At 34.5% G+C, this 22,474-nt stretch overlaps 1 protein-coding gene across 1 annotated transcript in view; it reads left to right on the top strand.

Annotated features, from left to right (window-relative positions):
• The window catches only part of LOC118188126 (protein adenylyltransferase SelO, mitochondrial-like), an 86,786-nt gene extending 79,108 nt beyond the window's left edge, over positions 1-7,678 (top strand). The window contains exons 13-14 of the mRNA XM_085816794.1: positions 3,417-3,560; positions 7,447-7,678. Coding sequence (XP_085672920.1) covers positions 3,417-3,514 — 98 coding nt within the window. The 3' untranslated portion in view covers positions 3,515-3,560; positions 7,447-7,678. The remainder of the gene's footprint in view (positions 1-3,416; positions 3,561-7,446) is intronic.
• The last annotated feature ends 14,796 nt before the right edge of the window (positions 7,679-22,474 follow it).

Genomic DNA, 22,474 nt, shown 5'->3' with positions numbered 1-22,474 from the left:
TAAATATAGGTAAACTAGGTAAATATCATAAATTATTTAAATATTTATTTTATTGTTATATGAAAGCTATTTCAAGAAATTATATTTTATGAAGCATATTTTTCATTATTGTCAAGTAACAAATATAATATTTGAAATTTCAACTGATAATGGCACAGGCTATAAAACATTTATCCAAATTTTCAATTTTATCATAAACTTTACATTGCAAAATCTGCCTGCAGCAACATTTTACATAACTCTAGATTCCTTTGATATTCTTCTATTAGCTTTTGCTTAACTTTGCAAGTCATTTTGAAATTAGAAAAAATAAACAAACCAGTGTATAAACTATATCATTTTATAGAATTATTTGTATAATTCTATAAAATGTTCTTATTTGTATGAAACATACGAAAAAGCTGTTATCTTCACCAGCTACATATGTACTATATTGCAACTACTAAGAGGTTTGTAATTAAGTATGCAATGTTGTATATAAAAACTTTTGGTTTGTAACACTTCAAAGATGAGAGACCTGTACCATATTATTAAAAAAAATCTAAGAAAAGATCCTCCTAAATTCATGCCAGTCTAATGCAGAATTTTCATTCATTTTTAAACTGGTATAACCTCTATACATGTTAGAAGTTATCTAAAATAAGTACAAATTAATTAACTCTGAAAGAACATTATAACATTGATATTAATTCTAAAATTGGATACTTATGCTTATTATTTCCATAAGCTAAACTTTCATTTTCATTTGAGAAGTAAGATATCATAAATTCTTTAATAGGTATGGCTCTGTATGTATCAGCATTGTTGCAGTAACTGTTGACTGTTGGTTAATCAGAGAAACTTAAATTTGAAGTTTCTTAGGAGATTAACATCTTTGTTGATATTAAGTCATTAGAAGTTCATAATGGTGAGAGATCAGAAGCTAGACAATATAGGTTGAATTTAAAAAATTGAACTACAGATAACTGTATCAGTAACCAACGGAACTGCTTTAAGATATTCAGTCCATTTGAATCCCTGTTGACAGTTATCTCAGTATGCAATTTCCACATTAGATTATGATCTGTGCCATAGTCTCCAACTACTATAAATTCTCCATAGAATTCTACCGAAATTCTTCAAACACTTATGAGTTGTGGAAAGCACTAAAATAACTATGGCTTGTAGTGAAAGGGGTACAAAGGAAATGGTATGCAAAACAGAGCCAATTTATTCCTCCGATAATTGGTGAAATAATGTCATGCATCATGTTTTGATGGCTGTTGATTTTGAAAAGTAGCCAAATAGTTCAGCAGTATAGTAAAACGTAGTTCAGCAAATTCCAACCCTTATCTTTTCAATTAAGCACTCTGCAGTGAAGTGCATTCAGTTATACTATAGTAAGAAAATGTAGCATGCACTTGTGTGTTGTGGCAAATTTTTAAATTTTTCAATTATGCCACTCTTAAGAAATAAGCCTTACATGTACATTTTCAAAGTTGTGCAAGTGTTGTTTGCATGTTAACTTCTGACAAGTTTTGCTGTAGGTTGTTGTCTGGTCAAAGTCATACCAGGTCCATGAGACTGCAGGCACTTTTATGCAACTACACTCTTAAGAAGATATCTTTTACGAAAAGTGGTCATCCTCATAAGAGTGTGGTTAATTATGTAATAGGGCATCCTTTGAAGTGCTCTAAGTGATTTTTCACTCAAATAAATTCTAGAATTTTTGCTAGTGCTTAACTTTTGATATTGAATCTATTGAGATCTGGTATTGATTATAATTTTGAAATGGATTTTCAACCCAATCATATCATTCTGTTTCTTCTGGAAAATATTCTCTTATATTTTTTTCAGCTGAGAAATATTTTTAATTTGTATTCTGTCACTCAAGTTTAATTAATTTTCCATTAGCAAACTCTTCAGGTTGTCAAAATATTGTATATTTATCTATTTGATGTAAGGTAACCAAATGTTATCTTTAAAAGCAATACATTACATTTAAAATTTATTTTAATAGACTGCTGTGAAGTCTGTGAAAGGATGTTCATTTAAAATTGCAAAATAGTCTGCTTATAGGTCATAGCAACTATATTTCATTATTTAATTTTAGAGAAAAATTATATTTCTGTTTGTTTAAAAGATGTTCTAATTTTATCAAAAAAAATTGGCTGAACACTTTTCCTCAAGACACGTATCACAATTCTGAATTTGAAGACATTTTATTGTTGCTAGATAATTCTTTGCATAAAAAAACCATCTTGAATTTAATTCTGGATTTAGTCAAATTTATAAATTTACATCATGATTTGAAACTTTGTTTACTACTAGAAAGACAAAGTAATTAACCCCTAAAATTTATTCATATTTTTGTTTTATAATCAGTAGACACATGAAATGCATGGGCTTCCACTCAGATAGATTGATGAGTGATTCCTTTTTGTTATCATTGAATTTTCTCAATTTATATCTTATTGAATAAAGACCTACTTCAGATTAAGATACAATAGCAGAAATTTAAAAAAAAAGTTTTTTAATTATATTGTAGATGTTTTTGCTCCATTTAGTCTTAAAACATTTTTCTAATTTTTGTTTTGCCACCCAAACATCTTAGAAAATTGTATGAAATTGCAGGTTTATGCAGGACACAGTTTAAATATGGCTGACATAATGAAGTGTATATGCAGTCCAATTATGATCACGAATTTAATAACTGTCTTCATTAGTCAGTTCTGAAGCAGATAAAACATAATACAAGTGAAATAAGTGAGTGTTGAAGACTTTTTTGAAAAAATATTTTTCCTATTGGTGCATTTAAAAAATAAGAAGTGTAGAGGGAAGCACAGTAAGACGGTTCAATGTTTTGGGGAGTATATCATGTTCAAAATTGATTTAAGACAATTTAAAATAATCATTATTATATGGTAATTTTTAATAATCTCATGATAATCTTTAAATTTAGGTTGACTTTTGATATAAATGTCTTCAGACATTTTGTGGGAAGAAATAAAAGCTAAAGAGTATGAGGCTTTTGGTAATTATTAATTATTTATAGTAATGGGATTTGATATAAATATTATCAAGAAATGATTATATGTAATAATGTGCGTTTGTTGGTGTAGCTGGTAAATTTCACCAGCTCCTAGACTTTAAATTTATACTATTTTAATTGTTTATTCTATTTAAAGTTATTTCAGGTAGTATGGTAGTAGTTATACTGCTTAATGGGCCTTATTTAGGCCTTGTTTTAGATCTCAATGTTTCTGTAATTAAATAGCTCCACTAAGCCCTGTTAAGCCTCTAATGGCGGTATAAGAATTTCGATCAGTAATATTGGCTGCAAATACAATTCCAGGAGGAAATAACAGTTGATAAAATCGCAAATGCTTTTTAATTCTAGCATAAAGTGTTTCAGTGTCATTTTTTATATATTACAGATTTGCGACCATCAACATCAAAGTATATAAAATATCTTGAAGATCAGTGCAGTTATGACAGACCGCCTGAATGGGCATTCTCTATAAAAGTCACTTGATCATCGTAGATGTCACCATCTTTGAGATAGTGATATCTATTTTTAGGTAAGTCTTCCTTTTTCCTGTTATTGACTTGTCTTCCATTTCTACCTCAGGCTTCTTTTCACGCTTCTGGTCTGGAAAATATGTAATCTAAATATGCTTCTTCTCTAATAGCTTTAATTTGTATTTTAAATGCTGCTATTTTTTATTTTTGAGTGCATAAATAACCAGATAATTGCTTAGAGCATTTGGCTCTAGTACTGTTCAGCTGTGAGTGGAATTTCTATGGTTAAATTTGATATAAATTACATTAATATTTTATAACAAATAAGTTAGAGGACCAAAGTATTTTCATTAGGTACATAATGTGATTTTGATACTTTATATTCCACCAAAACAGCTGTTTTGAGGTGAAAACTATAAGATTAAATATCAATATCTGCTAATATATCAAAACAGACCTTTTAAGTACTTTTAAATTGTGCGATTGTATCCTCTTCAGTTGATGTATGGAATAATACAGTGTATAGAACTTTTTGCATGATCTGCAAATCAATCTGGAAAGTTGTGTAGTAAGCATTAGTCATTTCCTGAGGGTAATATTGTTGAAAATACCTGCTGTGCGGTGGTGTTTAGGTAAAAGGTAGAATCAAAATTTTTTTTGCTTGTGTGATTAGAATCAGACTTTTTTAAATGAAAATTTTCCTTAGCAATGCATTACTTTAACTAGCTCTATTTTTCCCTACGGACATTTAGAGTGAACTACTGACATTTAGCAAAACATGTTTCTCAGATGAGATCTCCTACTTATTCAACCAGAATCAACTGAAAGCAGGTTTCATTATTAGAGTTTTTCCTAGTTACGTAAGGTTTAATTCTTGTATATTTATTTACTATGGATGCTACATTGGATCAGTGAGAATTCTGAGTGGCTTGTGGCAAATTCCAGTTTTAAGTAGAGCTGATTGTTTTATGTGTTATTACATACTGATTTCATTATAATACATTATGAAATGATAAAAATATTATGGTATAATTATAATGCCAACATCATTATTATACCATTGCATTAATATTGTATAACACTTTTTACATACAAAAACAAACAGATTATTTACTATAAAGCTGTTTAGATATGTTTTATATAAAGAGTGTAACTGAGGACAAATTAACAGGTCAAACAATAAAATAAAAAAGCAAAAGAATAAATCTATCTGTGTGTAGAAAGTAAACTAGTTATTTTGTTATTTGGATATCAAAAACGCCGGAATAATTTTCATTTACTAAGAAGACAAATAAAGAAATTTTAAATACAAATAAAGTGTATAAAAATAAAAAGAATTTGCTTCAAGATTGTGATGTTAAATTTTGTTACAAATTAGATTAATCTGCTACCGAAATGTTTGAGATGATTCAAATAGTATGTGTTGATGCATTGTTATCAGGAACATAAGTGTATGACAGCTGCTTTAAATGTGGACAAAGATGAAGCATGGATGTTGAAATCAAGGACTAAGGTGATACTGATTGCATTTTTTTGATTGCAGATGTCTTATTCACTGAGAATTAGACCCTGAAAATCCATCAATTAATCAGTATTTTTACAAGGAAGTGCTTTTCCAATTAAGAAACGGGATAGAGCAAGTTAAGAAGGAATTTTATGATTTGATTTGTGCATGATAATGCTAATTACATGTCCCCCATACATCAATGTCTGTACAACACTATCTTGCTAAGCATTCAATTGCAGTGATAAATAACCCACCATATTCTCCTGACTTATTGCCAGTTTTTTTTTTTTTTTTTTTTCTTTTTTTCCGAAACTTAAGATGGATATGAAAGATCAGAGATATGAAAAGATCTTTTGATATTAAATTAAATGTTGCATGTATTTTGCAAACGGTTAGTTCAAACATCTATAAACAGTGTTTCAATGACCTGAAGAAACAATGGAAAAATTGCATAGACTCTGCTGCCATTAACCTTGCATGAATAATCAAAGAGAAAATAAATATTAAAAAAATCAAATGTATGTGATAAAATGAAAGTAATATATTATTTTTTGGTTAATATAAGTAATAAAATGCTATAAGTAGTAATATATGCCTGGCAAAGGAGAAAGAAAGTAAAGTACAATTTAAAAATCCTAAATATTAATAATTTTGTTTGTAAAGTCATCAAACTTGTTTGAATGGCTAAAGCTTATAATCTGCATCAGAGTACTTAGATTAATGGTGTTAAGTAAGAGGTTATCACCTAAGTTTTCCAAGACGTATTGTAGCTCAATTACATGAAGACTTTTAACTTTTTTAACACTCCTTTTGTTTCCTGGGTCATAATTTAAATTAAAGATTAATCTGCTACCGAAATGTGCTAATACACTGAATTACATCGCTATTGTTACTGTTTAGTTTTCAAGACCTGGCCCAGAAAATACGATGTCATTTTCTCATTCAACTCATTAATTTCTACATAGTTTACACATTGTACACCCCCTTTCAAACTTCCACCAGTAGCCTACATCTAGAAAGCACAGGCTTTTTTAATTGATTTTTGTGCATTTCTAATTGTCAATCACTGTTGCTATCACAGTTTTGGAACTACTTTTCTCACTTTCTGGTAAACCCATAAACGGGACTAAAAAAATTTTAGGCAACCCTTTTTCGCATGAAAGGCTTTCGCCAGCCATTTGAATTTCTAGAATAAGAAGTTTACAGAAGCAATAATTTTTTCATACTTTTTCACAATGTTAGTTCAGTTTATTTGGTTTTAAATTTTACTGTCTTCACTTTTTAGCAGTTACTCTTATAATTTGTCACAAAAAAAGAAATTTTTTCTTTATGTAAAATTGAGCCACGCCTTTTTTTTGGGGGGGGGGTATTTTGAGTACATCGACTGAGAACGGTTTTTTCTTTCAAGTAACTAGTTTTAGAAGCTTTTTGCTTCGTCAATCCTTGTTTTTGTCTGCATAGTACCCCCACCACTGGCTTGTCTCCATCCAACTGTGCATCTGGGAGCCAGGAGTTTCATTGGAAATCAGTGTATTAGCACATGTCTATCAATGTGATGGATCAGAAAACGTGATTCATCCGACCATGCACCTTTCTCCCATTCTTCTAATGTCCAGTGCCGATGTTTCTTGACCCATTGCAGACACAGCTGGCGATGAAGTGCAATCAGTGCAGGTACATGTTTCGGCCTCCGGCTGTGTAGACCCATACACAGCAATGTACACTGCACAGTATGTTGAGAAACATTGTCTGGGTTGCCACTGTTGTAGCTGGTGGTGATTTCGGCTGTTATAGCATTTCAGTCACAGCGAACAATGTGTAGCAATGTCCGCTCTCATCTGGAATCAATGCACCAGTGATGACACACTCATAGATGGTGACTTGTTGTTTCACCATCCATACATCACTTTCGATATGTGCCCACAACAGCTGCATGTGAACAACTCACTAAACACGCCATTTCTGATATTTATGTTCCCAGTCACCAAGCCATTATAATTTGACCTTTATCGAAGTTTGATAAATCAGCTGATTTTCCCATTGTGTCGCTAATCACACTATGTTTGGAAAGACAATGCATAGCCGCTTTATATACTCCAACATCAGCCGCATACAAGCAGTGGTTTTATTCCTGGGCGAGCCCATTGTTATAGATGGAGAGTGGTCGTAATGTAATGGTTCTTTGGGGTATATATTTTGCGGAGAGAAAGAAAGTGATTAATATATTATATATACTATAAAATGTAAAGTGTTTTAATTTCCACTTCAGATAAAAGTAAACAGAGTTATAAAAAATTAAAATCTTTAGAAGAAATTGTAGTTCATTGTGTGGGCCTCTTCCAAGTTGATTATATCTACTCTATATGTATTGCTTTTTTTAGTTAATTCTTTATTAATAATATTATGTTATAAATAGAGTTTCTAATGTTTATTTCCAGACTGTGAAAGAAGTTTGAACTGAGGAATAGAGATGCAGAAATGGTTCCTATTTTATGACAGTGACATTTCAAAATCCAGAAATGGAAGAATGTATACTTGATGTCAGGAATCATTCCATGCATAAGAATTCACTCCTGTCTTAAATTGAATATGTAATTAACTGTAATTAATGAAACATAATAATTTTGTTATTATAGAAAAATAAATATATTTTTATTTATTAAATAAAAATGTAATCCATAATTTATTACTCAGAATGTCTGTGTTTCCGAAAAAATGAATAATATTATACCTAAAAAATTATTTGGAGAGGAGGGAACAAAAGAATAGATTTATTTATAATGCAATAAAAGCTGAATCAGAAATGCAACGCTCTGAAGGAAGCATGCAAATAACATGAAATTTACAACATGCATTAGCGGAGGTAAGATATGCAAACGGTTGAAATTTCAGCACAGACGCACATCACACGCGCCTGTGGCGCCACTTCAAAGTGCTATTTAAGGCTCGGAGTTTTCGACAATTTCAAGTTAGGCCTTTTTTTTTCTTCCTTTTCAAAAAAACGATCAATTATGCCTTGTAGTAAACAGCAATCATTGTTTGATCAAGTATCTGAGTTCGACAGAGGAAGGATAGTGGCCTGCCGAGAGTGTGGCTTATCTTTCAGGGAAATTGGTAGTCTTGTTGGACGAAACCAAACAACTGTAATGCTCATATGTGACCGTTGGATGCAGGAGGGTATGACGGACCAACATGTTCGATCGCATCCACCTCAGAGCACCACTTCATGTGATGACAGGAACATTGTTCGCAGGGCAGTGACGGATCGCTCAGTCACATCACGAACCATACCACAGCACATTCAGTCTGTAATGCATCATCCAGTGTCTGCATGTACCATTTGATGCTGTTTACAGCAGAGTGGTCTGTCCGCAAGACGTCCATTGCTTCGTCTACCCTCGACGCAGAACCACAGACGTCTCCGCCGCCAGTGGTGCAATAAAAGAAGGATGTGGACTTTAGAATGGAATGAAATTGTCTTTACTGAAGAGTCACTCTTCTGTCTGCAACACCACAGTGGTCAGATTCGAGTCTGGAGACACCGGGGAGATAGGATGCTGAACAGCTGTGTTATGCACTGCCACACTGGTCAGGCACCAAGTATTATGGTATGGGGTGGTATTGGATATCACTATCGCACTCCTCTAATACGCATTACCAGTACTTTAAACAGCCAGTGCTACATTTCCGAGGTGTTGGAGCCAGTTGTCCTTCCGTACCTTCAGGGCTTGCCCACAGCCATATTTCAACAGGATAATGCGCGACCACACATTGCACACATTGTCCAAGGGTTCTTCGTCAATCGCCAGATTGAATTGCTTCCCTGGCCGGCTCGCTCTCCAGATCTTTCACCGATAGAAAACATGAGGTACATGGTTGCTGAACGGACCCAGATTACATCCCAAGCTGCCACACCAGATGAACTTTGGCAACATGTAAAAGCTGCTTGCTCTGCTGTACCCCAAGAAAACATCCAAAGTCTCTTTGAATCAGTGCCGAGGTGTGTGGCAGCAGTGATCTCCAACAATGGGCGGCTACCTTGGCTATTGAGTCTGGAAGGAATCACACTTCACAGAGGTCAATAATTTTGTCATTTGTCACAGAGGTCAATAATTTTGTCAGCATGTTATCTACTAAATAAATTTTGTTGTTAAATTTTCTCATGATATCTCTTGTCTTTCTTGGTGTTGCAATTTGGGTGGCCAGCAGTGTAAATAAACGAACCAAATTTTATGGACACTCAAAATTTTCTAAATGTAGCATCATCTTCTAAGCTGTGACTGTGATTTGCTTAGAAATTCCTAAAGTTTCCAGTTGCTATAAATTCAGGTGCTGAATTAACTTCTAAATTATTTTTAACATGCATCAAATTCTGTATAATATGCACTGACTACCAATAAGTATTTGGACACCTATGCAAATGACGATATCTGCGGTCCTAAGGTACGTCACGGACTCCGCCGGTATTTATCGTGTAGGGAACAGCCTCGGCTTTAGTCGCATGCAAGATGCCTCGCAGTTCAGAGCTCTCTGATTTCGAGAAAAGTATAATTATCGGGTATCACAAATGTGGCCGATCCTTAAGGGACATACCTAGCAATCTGAAGTACCCAAAATCGACAGTGGCCTATGTGATTAAGAAGTGGAAGGTGAGTGGTGATTGTCGGAATGTGCCCCGAGTCGGCAGACCAACGAAACTGGGAGATGGAGACCGACGAGTGCTGTCCAGAGAAATTCGGAAGAACCGCACCCAACCGATGGCCCTCATCCACGAGGAGTTTCAACAGGCATCCGGGAATTCTTTGAATTGTTATTATGAATTACATAATTCTTTGAATTGTTTCAAAGAATACCATCCGTAAGGAAGCACATCTGCTTGGTTTTCATGGTCGTGCTGCTGCCCATAAGCCTTTGATCACAAAGTCCAACTGCGCTGCTCGGTTAATTTGGTGCGGAGCACATCGAAATTGGACCGTAGATCAGTGGAAACAGGTTTGAGTGACGAATCAAGGTTCACCCTTTACCATTCGGATGGCAGGGTCTGGGTCTGGTGTCTACCTGGAAAACGTCTCCTGCCAGAATGCATTGTGCCAACAGTCAAGTTCGGCGGAGGTGGAATTATGATCTGGGGTGTTTCTCCTGGTATGGGCTGGGACCCTTGGTCCCCATTCATGGTAAGCTCAACTCCGATGCCTACTGCACTATTCTGGATGACTATGTGCTTCCTACGTTGAGGCAGTTTTACGGGTTGAACCCCTGTTACTTTCAGGAGGACAATGCCAGTTGTCGTGTTTCAACGTTAACCAAGGCTTGGCATGGTGCCAATGGAATTCATCGAATGGACTGGCCTACCCAGAGTCCAGACCTGAACCCTATCGAGAACCTCTGGGACGAGTTGCATCGCTGAATTCAGGGGTGCACTATATGTGCAAAATCGGTGAAAGAACTCCTATGTCTTCTCCAAGCTGAGTGGAAGAAAATAACACTAGCTGTCATACAAAGACTTGTGGAAAGTATGCCTCGGAGGGTCCATGCTGTAATTACCTCTCGTGGAGGCTCTACCAACTATTGATTTTGAATAAAATTTGTTTTTCTTTTCTGTCACAGGTGTCCAAATACTTATTAGTAGTCAGTGTAATATTAAATATGTCTGATGTATTACATGAATTTTCTGTTCTGCTCACAGATCACACCAATTCAGTTTATCCTGCTGCGAATGATTCAGAAATTCGGTAGACCCTTACTCTATAGCCTCCATCCACCCATTCGTAAAGCATCCACAAGAAAATCCGACTGTTAAGATTTTCTTTACAGAATTCTTTGATATAATCAGTGCAGTATTTTTATTTATTAATTTACTTTTTATGTTTCGGAATAACATTATTAAGTTTTTTAACTAACAAGAAATGAAATAATTAATGTTTGTATATTGATGAGTTTAAGTCTACTAATAACTTGGTAAAGGAAAATTAAGTAAATTAATCACTTTCTTTTAGACATTGTGCAATTCTTTGAGGGGGTTGTCCAAAAAAATTGGTTACAAAAGGTTATTTATTAACAATAGACAAAAATATGAAAGGGAATTATGAGGTATACTTGCTCGTCATTTTTCCACATAATCATAAAATCTATTCAGGCATTTATCTGAATGCCAGACCTACATGTTTAACTTGGCTTTGTAGAAATCACATTGAGCCTATTGAGCCAGTTCTCTGTGGCTGTTTCACATCACACTCTGAAGAGAACCTCATTCCAGATAAATGTTCCTTCAATTTCAGTAAAAAGAAAATAGTGACTGGTCTGTAATGGAGGTGACTCCAGATTTTCCTCTTAAACTTTTGCAGCAGTTGAGTTTGGTGAGCAGTATGGGGTCGGCATTGCCATGCAGGAGGATGACAACATCACTCAACATGTCAGGGCACTTGCTTCAGATGGCTGCACATAATCTTGTCTAAGTGGCACCATAATGATCAGTGATAATGGTATAGACCATTTTCTAAAAGTCTTGCCATTTCAATCGCTCTAACGTGTCTACAAATTTACTCTAGCTACCCACACAACAGCTTCTAGACACTAGTGCCATCTGCCTACATTCTGGGAATAAAGTGTTCCCTCCGCAATAATTACTTCAAATGCTAATGCTTGTAACTTTTTTTTTTGATCCACCTATGTAGTTTATATTAACATTATTAAGTTTCTTAACTAACAAGAAGTGAACTAATTGCATTTGGAAATTGATCAGTTTAAGTCTACTAATAACTTTGTAAAAAATTAATTAGTCCTCTCTTTCTGTTGGACATTGTGTAATTTTATTTTACAATACTTCATACATATATCTTATTTACATAAGAGCTGCACCAGTCACCTGCCAGAGCCTCTGTCGCCACTCCTGACACAGAATATTCAGTTTGCTCCTTCCGAACATGTATGTAGCATAACACAATGCTAGCCCACATTTGTAAACCATGCCTTACTCGATATCAGAACAGGCCTCTGTGGCCATACCATTTAGGTTAATGATATACTGCAGTCTTTGCATATTGACTAGACGTCTCGTTTCAGCGACTTAAGATTTTATTTAATCAAAACTTTCAGGAAAGAAATATAATATTTTAACAAAAATTAATCCATTTTATTAAAGTGATATGCACAAAGGCATGGTTTTGCTTTACAGCTATTGCAGGAGGATTTAACTTCATTAGTTGCATTTTTTGTCTTTTTTTAGAACCAACAGTTTCAGAATTTTTACTGTAACATTAGACCAGTTTCTGCTCATTTTATAAACACTGCCTTCTTACTTTTTTTTTTCTTTTTCTGATTTTTTACCGAAGTTTTGTGCTTGCTTTTTTTTTTTTTTTTTTTTTTTTTTCCCAATTGTGCAAGTGCCTCAAACAATTTTTTTTCATTATATTGTAATAAATATTGTATTGCCTAATTAAGACACAATAACACGCCGAACTAATACTAATGCAGAAGTCAAACTGTGAAAATTTGAAAATATAATGCTGATTTTTGTTGTTTGACTTCTGAATTAGTATTTTATTGCTTGTTACTTTATGATACATAAAGAAGGGCATTCACAACAGCAGTATTCAATAAAAGTTCAGTATGCTGTAACAGTAATTTTCTACTTCAGTGAAAGAAACTGAATTATGACTTGATGTGCAAATTAGGATTCGCTAGTCAAGCCAATATCATTCAGCCTCACTTTTCGTTACCTTATCTTTATAGCTCTTGAATCACTTACAGCCGTTTCCACTGCAGATTGCGACATAAAACGTTAAGTGTAACACATAAAACTACTTTCATAACAGAGAAGCCATTGTAAAATAATGAGGCAGTATACACTGAAGAGCCGGAACATTATGACCACCTACTCAATGTGTTGGACAACCTTTGGCATGTAAAGCAGCTGCAGTTCACTTCAGCATAGATGTTACACGTTTTTGGTATATGGAGACAGGTTGTACCAAATGCCCAAGCAGCAGTCACGCAAAGTCGAGAAATTCCAACATTGTGGTGTATGAGCTCTGAGCTGCCACTCCATGACATCTCAAATGTGCTCTGTTGGGTTAAGATCCGGCGAGTTTGGTGGCCAGGCAGAAGACAGATGTAAGGGTGCAACTGATCCGCAGTTATATGTTCAGATAGTCCGCAGCTGTCATGATCTGTTCTACCACAGCTAAGGGTCTTAGAGCTACCCATCACCCATAAGAACGTTCCCCAAAGCATAATACTACCATCTCGAGCCTGGTTTTATTTTCTCTGAATGACACGGAAGCGCGAAAATTTTTATTTTCTTTGAATAATAACGCCAGATGAAAAAAATTTACATGCATCATTCTGCAGATGGCTGCTGTTTCATAGAAAAATAAAATTATAAAATCCTATAAAGATGCTATTAATATCAGATGCAATCTTATGCACTTACATTATATAAGTAATTAAGTTCGTGAATTTAATTCAAAAACCGAAACACAATAGATTATACAACGTTCTCAACCCAACTGTAAAGCCATTGCGTGGTGGTGGTGGTGTATTTAATTATGGCAAAGCACACTAGAGCTATCTGCCTAACGGGAGGGATGCCTTCGTGGAGGACTTTCTTAGGGAAACTGGCTCAAATACACGTTACACATGGGGAAAACCACGAAAACACCTATGCTGCCAGCCCGTTCTCGGGATTCGAACCTAGGACCGAACTACCAGTGTTCAGCGACTTTACTGCTCGGCCGCTGGTGGGCGCTGTTGCGTGCTAGTAAGTATATGATTATTGCAATTTTGTCGCATTCCGTTCCTTTCACATTGCAGAGAATATTCCCTTTGCAACTGTTTGTGTTATTTCCATGTAAGTGTCCATGTGTTTCACATTTTTAATATACTGTTGCATTAAATGAAAGAAAAAAAAAATGCATTCAGCATTGTCTCTGAATTAACACACGTATATAAGAAGAAAAAAATTCCTGATAAACAATGTTTTTTTTACAAAGGTACAAAAGCTGTTACACATTAAAAATGGGCAATATTCAATTTAAATATATATATTTCTATTTCTCTGTTCCAAATCTTATAGTGTCTAACTTCAATAGTAAACTTTACTTTTCATACTGTAGATCTCCATGTTTTTGCTCTTTACAGAAACAGACCTACCTTATATGCTTTCGGAGATTGCATCTGCAGAGAATGGCTATTTAATGAATCTGAAATAATGAATTAATTATCACAACACCTGTAATGTGAACGGTTTTAAATTAAAAATGCATTTACTGTACAAAGTCTTTAATCCGGACTCGTCGGGACTTCGGCGATTCCGGATTAGGGATTTTTCCTGATTAGACATCATCAATTTAAATCTTGTAAGATGGCATGCAGAAATTATACAATTAAAAATATGAAACCGTAATTTATGACATAAAGATCAATTACGATTTAAAGGGTATCAAAATTCACAAAAAAAAACTTAATATTTATTTGTTTACTTTATTAAACATTTCTTTCAACGCGCGCATGCGTAAAGCATACATTACGCATAGTTGAAATTAGAAAATTGCAACCAGAAAACTATTTGATGTGTATTCGTGATATTTATAATGACGAGGAAATTGATTTGAATCATATTGGAGTACATCGAGTACATTTAGTAAGGAATTATAAGCCGAATAAAATAAAAATATCTGCCTTGAAGATGAGGATAGTGCTGACAGATCAACTTCCAGTTCATTGCGCGCCGCAACGTCCCCCCCCCCCTCGGCCGCAAAGCAGCGTGAAATTGATAAGAAGATTTCGGAATGGTTAGAGAAACAAATCACCTCTCTGTCACTTTCTTCATGCCTTTATCCATTTTTTGCAGCAATTCCACTTTTTGTTTGATGGACATCGAAACATGCTTTCGCTTTGTAGATCCTTTGGCAGCTCCAGAATCAGAAGCTCTTTTTGACATAATCGAAAGTTCAAGCTTACTTTTTATAAAATTGCTCTAACAGTCTGCAAAAATTAATAAGCCGGATCCAATTAGAAGATTAAGGAACAACGAAATCTGCAACATTAACTGAAATAGATAATTAGATAATTTTTGTATTAAAACCTTTGCACCTAATGTTAACGTGGCGTGGCTGCAGCGGACGTGGGCAAAGCGAACACTTCGAAACTCATCGTCGTTAGAGCGGACACATTTTTTCCCCATCTTAGAACAGATAAAGGGTGCAGATAAATAAGTAAATAAATACTTTTAAAAATCACAAATATACTTTAAAACAGTCTTTTAAGTGTCAAACCTCTTTTAAAGTGGGATAATTTTTTTTTTTAACCGCATTTTTCCGTTTATGCACTCTATTATCGAATTACAAGGATAAATGCATTTTTGCCAATCAAATTTAATTATTTATATTTAATTTGTTATGATATTATAGCGCGAATGCATTTTAAACATAGCGAAATGTAATAAAAATAAAATCTTTTAAAGTAATATTTAAAAATTAATAGTAAGTAACAGTATAATGAAGGGTATGAACAAATTTTATGGATTTTGTGGAAAACTGTATTTTAGAGTCAAATAAATATCAAAACAGGTGCAATCGCAATAAAATTAATTAGTTTCATTAACGTGACTAGACTTTTTACTATAAGTAAAATATAAAAAAAAAAAAAACAGATACAAGTAAATAAAAGAAAAATAAATACAATAAAATAAATGCTAACTAACCTTAATTATAAAGGCATAAATATCATTTACCCTTGGGTTTAGTCCAACCTAGTTAGAAAACTTAAAGATTTTAGACATTTTTCTAAATTGTTTGATTGTTTTTAAATTCTTTTAGGATGTTTCCAGTTCTTTTAATCAATTTTACGAATGCTTTTTTCCTTTTTATTCCAGGGTCGCCTAATTCTCTGGATTTCAAATTAAAAGGCACTTTTTGTGTTTCTTCTTTTAGTATTTTAACTAATAAGTGGATATTAGGGTAGTTTCTGCCAGTGATTGCATTTAATTTGGAATTTCACCCTTCAACAGAATTATTTGTCCTAAGATGCTGTCCATATGCATTCCATACTTTAATGGGCATATTTGGATTGTCCATCCGCTGCTCGACAAAATAATCAATGAATGCGGTAAGTTTGTCAAAGCTAAAAGCTTTTTCCCGTACAATGCTCCAAGCATCAGCTATGTGTTCTATTTTCAAGTAAGCTAATGCAGAAATCATTTTACAGACATTTATATCTTCGTTCTCTTTATATCCCTTTACTAGACTAATTTCTTGTATCTTGAGCCACAAACATTGATTAAAATGAAAGTTACAACCGAAAATAGTCGAACTGGGAAATTCTAACATACAGCTATTGATGGCTGCGGCTTCAAAATCCAATTTTATAATGTCCGGCTTCCACTTAGGGCACGAACGTTTCACTTCTTGAAACATTGCAATGTAAGTTGCCTGTCTCTTATCAGGCAGAAATGCAAAAAGCGCTGGATAAACGTTGGTCTCAGTTGCTGTACTCTTAAGTCGACATATATTTTATATATTTGAACAAATTGTTTCGGACAACTTTTAAATGTTCCATCTAAGAAAAAGGTCTTTCCATTTTCCAAAAAGTACCGAGATTCTTCTCCTCCAAATAGTAAAATCCTGTTGTCTTGGTCATTTTGAAAGTCTAAACGAAGAAAGTTTTCTCCATTAAAAAGCATTCCAATGACATTCGTTTGCAAACTGAATGTCGTTGGCATTTTGAGTAACTCCCAAAGCCTTTCTTCTCTCCTTACATAAAACACTCTTGGCACTGGAGTATGTCGGTATTTTAGTAACGAAATCATAACTTTTCTGATATAATTCTGAAAGTTCTTGAAATATCTGGTGTACGGGAACTGGATTACATTTCTTTTACAACGATCTGTCTTACATACCCACCCAACTCATTCCTAATTTATTTTTTCGGTGTAAACGGTGTGGGTAATCATCTACAACCAAACATTCTTTTCCTTTTTTTCTGTAGAGGGTAATTTTGTTGAAAAGGCTATGGGTTCCATCACAGATTTTTTCCGACGCTATAAAACGACATACACACTTCATAAGGATCAAACATCTACTGAGAAAATGAGAAAAATCTTTTTCCTTTAAAGTATCGGCTTATCTCTACAGTAGATGCAAAGCTCGAAACTACACAATATATGACATGTAACTGATTAGGTAAACAACATGATAGGTACTAATTCAGAAGTCAAACAACAAAAATCAGCGTTATACCTACAAAATTTTCACAGGACTAGTTTCGATGGTTTTACCGAACCATCATCTTCAGCTGCAAAACCGCAAATGAACAAGATAGGAAATAATGATTAGATAAGATAAGAAAGCCTGAACAAGAATAAGCAAGTGGCGCCATCTGTTGGCGAAACCGGAACTAAAACATAATTTCTCTAAAAGCCGAAGGCAAATTTGGATTGGAATTAGGATCGTTAACTAGAACAGAAAGATTTTTATGAATGTGAAATGCCTCTAGAAAATCCAGTTCTCCAATGGAAGATGTTTTTTGAATAATTTTGGCAGCAGAAAAATTGAAAGTGTGATTTTCGGACCAGCAATGTTGAGCAACAGAAGACTTCTGTGTTTCCTTTTTTCTAACATATGCCTCATGTTCTTTGACGCGAAATTTTAAGGCTCTCTTAGTTTGGCCAATGTAAATTAAACCACACTGGCAAGGAATCCTATAAATACCCCAGGAATTCATATCCGGAATGGGGTCCTTGAGTATAGAAGTTGGAATTTTATTGATGGGAGAATAAACAACCCGAAAGTTAAATTTCTGCAAAATATGTGCAAATTTATAGCTAATTGATGGAAAGAAGGGAATGACAACAGAATTTTTATAATCTCCTAAAATAAGAGTGTGGCTTTTAGTGTGTTGAGATGAGAATTTTTTAACTGCTTGATTAATAATGTTGACAGGTGAAAAGCCCCTGTCAATAGCCATTCCTTTTAAATAATTTAGTTCTTCATCAAGGGCTAGTTTGGAGCAGCAAACTTGAAGAGCACGGAAAACATAGGAATAAAATGAAGCTAACTTTTGTTTAGTCGGATGACATGATTTAAAGTGTGGTGGAAGGCAAACCGATGAAGGTTTACGGTAAACTGTAGTACTGAAGTTGGATGTGTTACGTGTGACCAGAATGTCGAGAAACGGAAGAGAATTGCAAGTCTCAAGTTCAAAAGTGAACTGAATAGCAGGATCAATAGAATTCATTGTTGAAAGAACTTTATTTAAATCATCTTTATTACCTTCAAACAGGGTAAAAGTATCGTCTACGTAGCGGAACCATGCCGGGAAGTTTAAAGTTTCAAACAATTTTGATTCATAATAATGCATGTAGATATCAGCCAGATTTTAACTTCTCACAAACCTGTAAACCCTCGATTCCAAAGATTTTGGCTCCTATCGAAAAAGCTTTCAAGTTCAGTAAAGTTTCAGATTCACAGAAAGAAATGATTAGGCATCTTATCGCTCATAATGTGAAATTCAATAATAAACCTTTGAAACCAAATCTAACTGCGAGAGAAAGAGCTACAATGCGCGAAATTCATTCTAACCCGGATATTATCATTTCAAAGGCCGACAAAGGTGGCCAGATAGTTGTCATGGATAAGAACACTTACATCGATGGTGTCACTAAACTCTTAAACGAAGGACCATATAATCCGATCCCTAAAGATCCTTCACCTTCGGACTTATCCAAAATAAAAACTGCGATCAAATCTTCGCAAATCATTTCAAGCAACTTAAAACATTCGCTTATCCCATCTGTTGCGAATTGTGCCAGATTATATGCTCTTCCCAAAATTCATAAAAGTGGTATTCCTTTCCGCCCTATTGTATCAAATTTAGGTACTGCCTCGTATCCTTTAGCTAAATATTTAGTTTCTAGATTTTCCACTCTATTAGACAATAACATTTACACCATAAAAAATTCAATAGAATTTGTAAAAAAGGTTAAAAACATTTCTCCTAGTAATTTACTCATGGTTTCTTTTGATGTAAAATCATTATTCACCAATGTCCCAGTGGAGGGTGCATTAAGATGTCTATAAACCAGACTTCGCGAATTTCATTTCTCTTGCATCGAAATTGAGGAGCTAATTTCTCTCACTCAACTCTGTTTGAAACAAACACATTTTGTTTTCTAAAATAAATATTACAAGCAAACTGAGGAATTAGCCATGGGAAGCCCCCTCAGTCCCATCCTGGCTGATATCTACATGCATTATTATGAATCAAAATTGTTTGAAACTTTAAACTTCCCGGCATGGTTCCGCTACGTAGACGATACTTTTACCCTGTTTGAAGGTAATAAAGATGATTTAAATAAAGTTCTTTCAACAATGAATTCTATTGATCCTGCTATTCAGTTCACTTTTGAACTTGAGACTTGCAATTCTCTTCCGTTTCTCGACATTCTGGTCACACGTAACACATCCAACTTCAGTACTACAGTTTACCTTAAACCTTCATCGGTTTGCCTTCCACCACACTTTAAATCATGTCATCCGACTAAACAAAAGTTAGCTTCATTTTATTCCTATGTTTTCCGTGCTCTTCAAGTTTGCTGCTCCAAACCAGCCCTTGATGAAGAACTAAATTATTTAAAAGGAATAGCTATTGACAGGGGCTTTTCACCTGTCAACATTATTAATCAAGCAGTTAAAAAATTCTCATCTGAACACACTAAAAGCCACACTCTTATTTTAGGAGAATATAAAAATTCTGTTGTCATTCCCTTCTTTCCATCAATTAGCTATAAATTTGCACATATTTTGCAGAAATTTAACTTTCGGGTTGTTTATTCTCCCATCAATAAAATTCCAACTTCTATACTCAAGGACCCCATTCCGGATATGAATTCCTGGGGTATTTATAGGATTCCTTGCCAGTGTGGTTTAATTTACATTGGCCAAACTAAGAGAGCCTTAAAATTTCGCGTCAAAGAACATGAGGCATATGTTAGAAAAAAGGAAACACAGAAGTCTTCTGTTGCTCAACATTGCTGGTCCGAAAATCACACTTTCAATTTTTCTGCTGCCAAAATTATTCAAAAAACATCTTCCATTGAAGAACTGGATTTTCTAGAGCCATTCCACATTCATAAAAATCTTTCTGTTCTAGTTAACGATCCTAATTCCAATCCAAATTTGCCTTCGGCTTTTAGAGAAATTATGTTTTAGTTCTGGTTTCGCCAACAGTTGGCGCCACTTGCTTATTCTTGTTCAGGCTTTCTTATCTTATCTAATCATTATTTCCTATCTTGTTCATTTGCGGTTTTGCAGCTGAAGATGATGGTTCGGTAAAACCATCGAAACTACTCCTGTGAAAATTTTGTAGGTATAACGCTGATTTTTGTTGTTTGACTTCTGAATTAGTATTTATTCGGCGTGTTATTGTGTCTTAATTAACATGATAGGTGTAAGAATGTCCGCGCTGCCCACCCAGCTACCCTCACGTGTCCGCTGTAGCCACTGTCTGCTCTGACCACTTAACCAATATTAATACTCTTTTACGGAGAGCACACTAGAACAAATAACAATTTTCTCTCTAGGAAAAAAAAATCAATATACATTTTATATTAAATTCACGACACTACAGTGCCGTAAGAAGTGCAGTTTAATGGCAACAAAAATGGAACGCACGTGTTTAATAGTAATATTTTTTTTGCTACTACTATAAAAATGTAAACAAACAGTATGGAAGTGTGCTCTCGAGCCCAAGCAATGTCAAGGGAATTATGTCATCGGAAGCCCTATCCAATCACGAGGATGGATTTTTCCTTATGCATGTGGCGCGGTACAAAATGCTTATATGCTCATAGGAGCAGTACGTTTAAAATTTTTCATGACATTGGAGAATGCTTTATTATTGTACGGGAAAAGGTTGTAACTTCACTTAGTCAAGAAGAGTTGAAGAATTATTCTTTAATTACAAAGTGGAAATTCGATGGCTGTTCAGTTAGTTATAATTCTTACTGACAAGTTATTCCGTAGATTTAAAGTCACTGATTTAGCTGTGATTATGACATTTGTTGCATTTCTTCATTTAGTTTGTAACCATGATAGCAGAAACAGATGTTAGCTGAAAGGATTTATGTTACTTCTTAAAACGCAGGTATACGATGCAATTTTTTATTAAATAGCTGATGATTTTTGCTTGGGACAATGTCTGACGCAACTTATTAAATGTTTCGCGGTAGGAAATGCAAAGTCCTTTAATACCTTTCTTAAAGTGCCTTCATTCTTCATTTGGGCCAATCTCCGTTACAAAATTAGGCAGTTCCTGTACCTTTTTTTTAACAATTCGTCGAACTTCCGGAGTTAAAGACTCTTTATCACCTTTACTATCCCAGCTTTCACCGTTGGCTGATATTATATGATCATCCAACTCTTCATTTTGTTATTTCAGGATAATCGTTCTCGACTAATTCTTTGATTTTTCCTTCTATATCTGAAAATCCTTTACTGCCTATTGCTTTTGCAATTTGTAGGATTTCCTTGGCTTCATTTTCAATCCATGGAAATCCCCAGTTGACAACGTCCGGCTAGAGCTGATGCCAGGAAGCATTCATTACTGATGAATTCATATATTCTCCTTCAATTTTAATTATTTTTGTGGAATGCCTTATGTAGAATTTACTCCAAAATTCCGTTGATATGTCGTGCTTCTAGTGCTTTATTTGCAGAGATGTTAACATTCCTGACATAATGGACTTTGAATGTTTTTGTGATTTCTTGATCTATTTACGTAGTGTTCGGTGGAAGGAATAAAACTCGTACATTCGGAGGCAATATTGTTAGGGCTTTAGTACCGTGTACTGGAGCATTACGGATAATTTAGTGATGCGGCCGGCACATTGCAGCGTACTCCGAATAATTGAAATTCTTGCGTTCGACAAATTAAATTGAGACTATTAAGATAACGCGTATACGCAAAATCTCGTCACGCAAGTTCGGCCTTGGATTACTGTAGTTAAAAGTAATGCACGCGCAACTCTAACCTTTGGAAAGATTATGTGGACAACTTTGATTTTTGATGTTTGAAGATTAAACATGACAAATCATATCCTATTGATCTTAGGTGACTGCACAGTAAGCTTTTTCTGAAGCATCACAAAAGGCAGGAAAGTATATAATTATTTGTTCCGGGCATAAGACATACTTCGGGATTCCTTAGCTTGAAGGACAAATTCTAATGAAAAACAATTCTCCTCTTTGCTAATTTTCTCATTAATGACTTTATCCCAACCAAGTTCTGAACTCCGTAACGTTTGGAATAATAAGTTTTTTTCATATATCATCATAGCCGCTAAAAGTCCTATAGGATCGAAAATTTTAGCGGTTTCTGATAAAAAAAAATTTCTTTCGGTGAACTCTTGTAAGATTCTCTTTGGGAAATGAGATGTATCACTGGTTAATTTCCAATTAATGGGTAACACCT

Source organism: Stegodyphus dumicola, chromosome 5, assembly GCF_044657685.1.
Source record: "Stegodyphus dumicola isolate Sdum_Otavi_A_Nest chromosome 5, ASM4465768v1".
NCBI lineage: Eukaryota > Metazoa > Arthropoda > Arachnida > Araneae > Eresidae > Stegodyphus > Stegodyphus dumicola.
The sequence above is the reverse complement of the archived record's forward strand: the minus strand, read 5'-3'. Positions and strand labels throughout refer to the sequence as shown.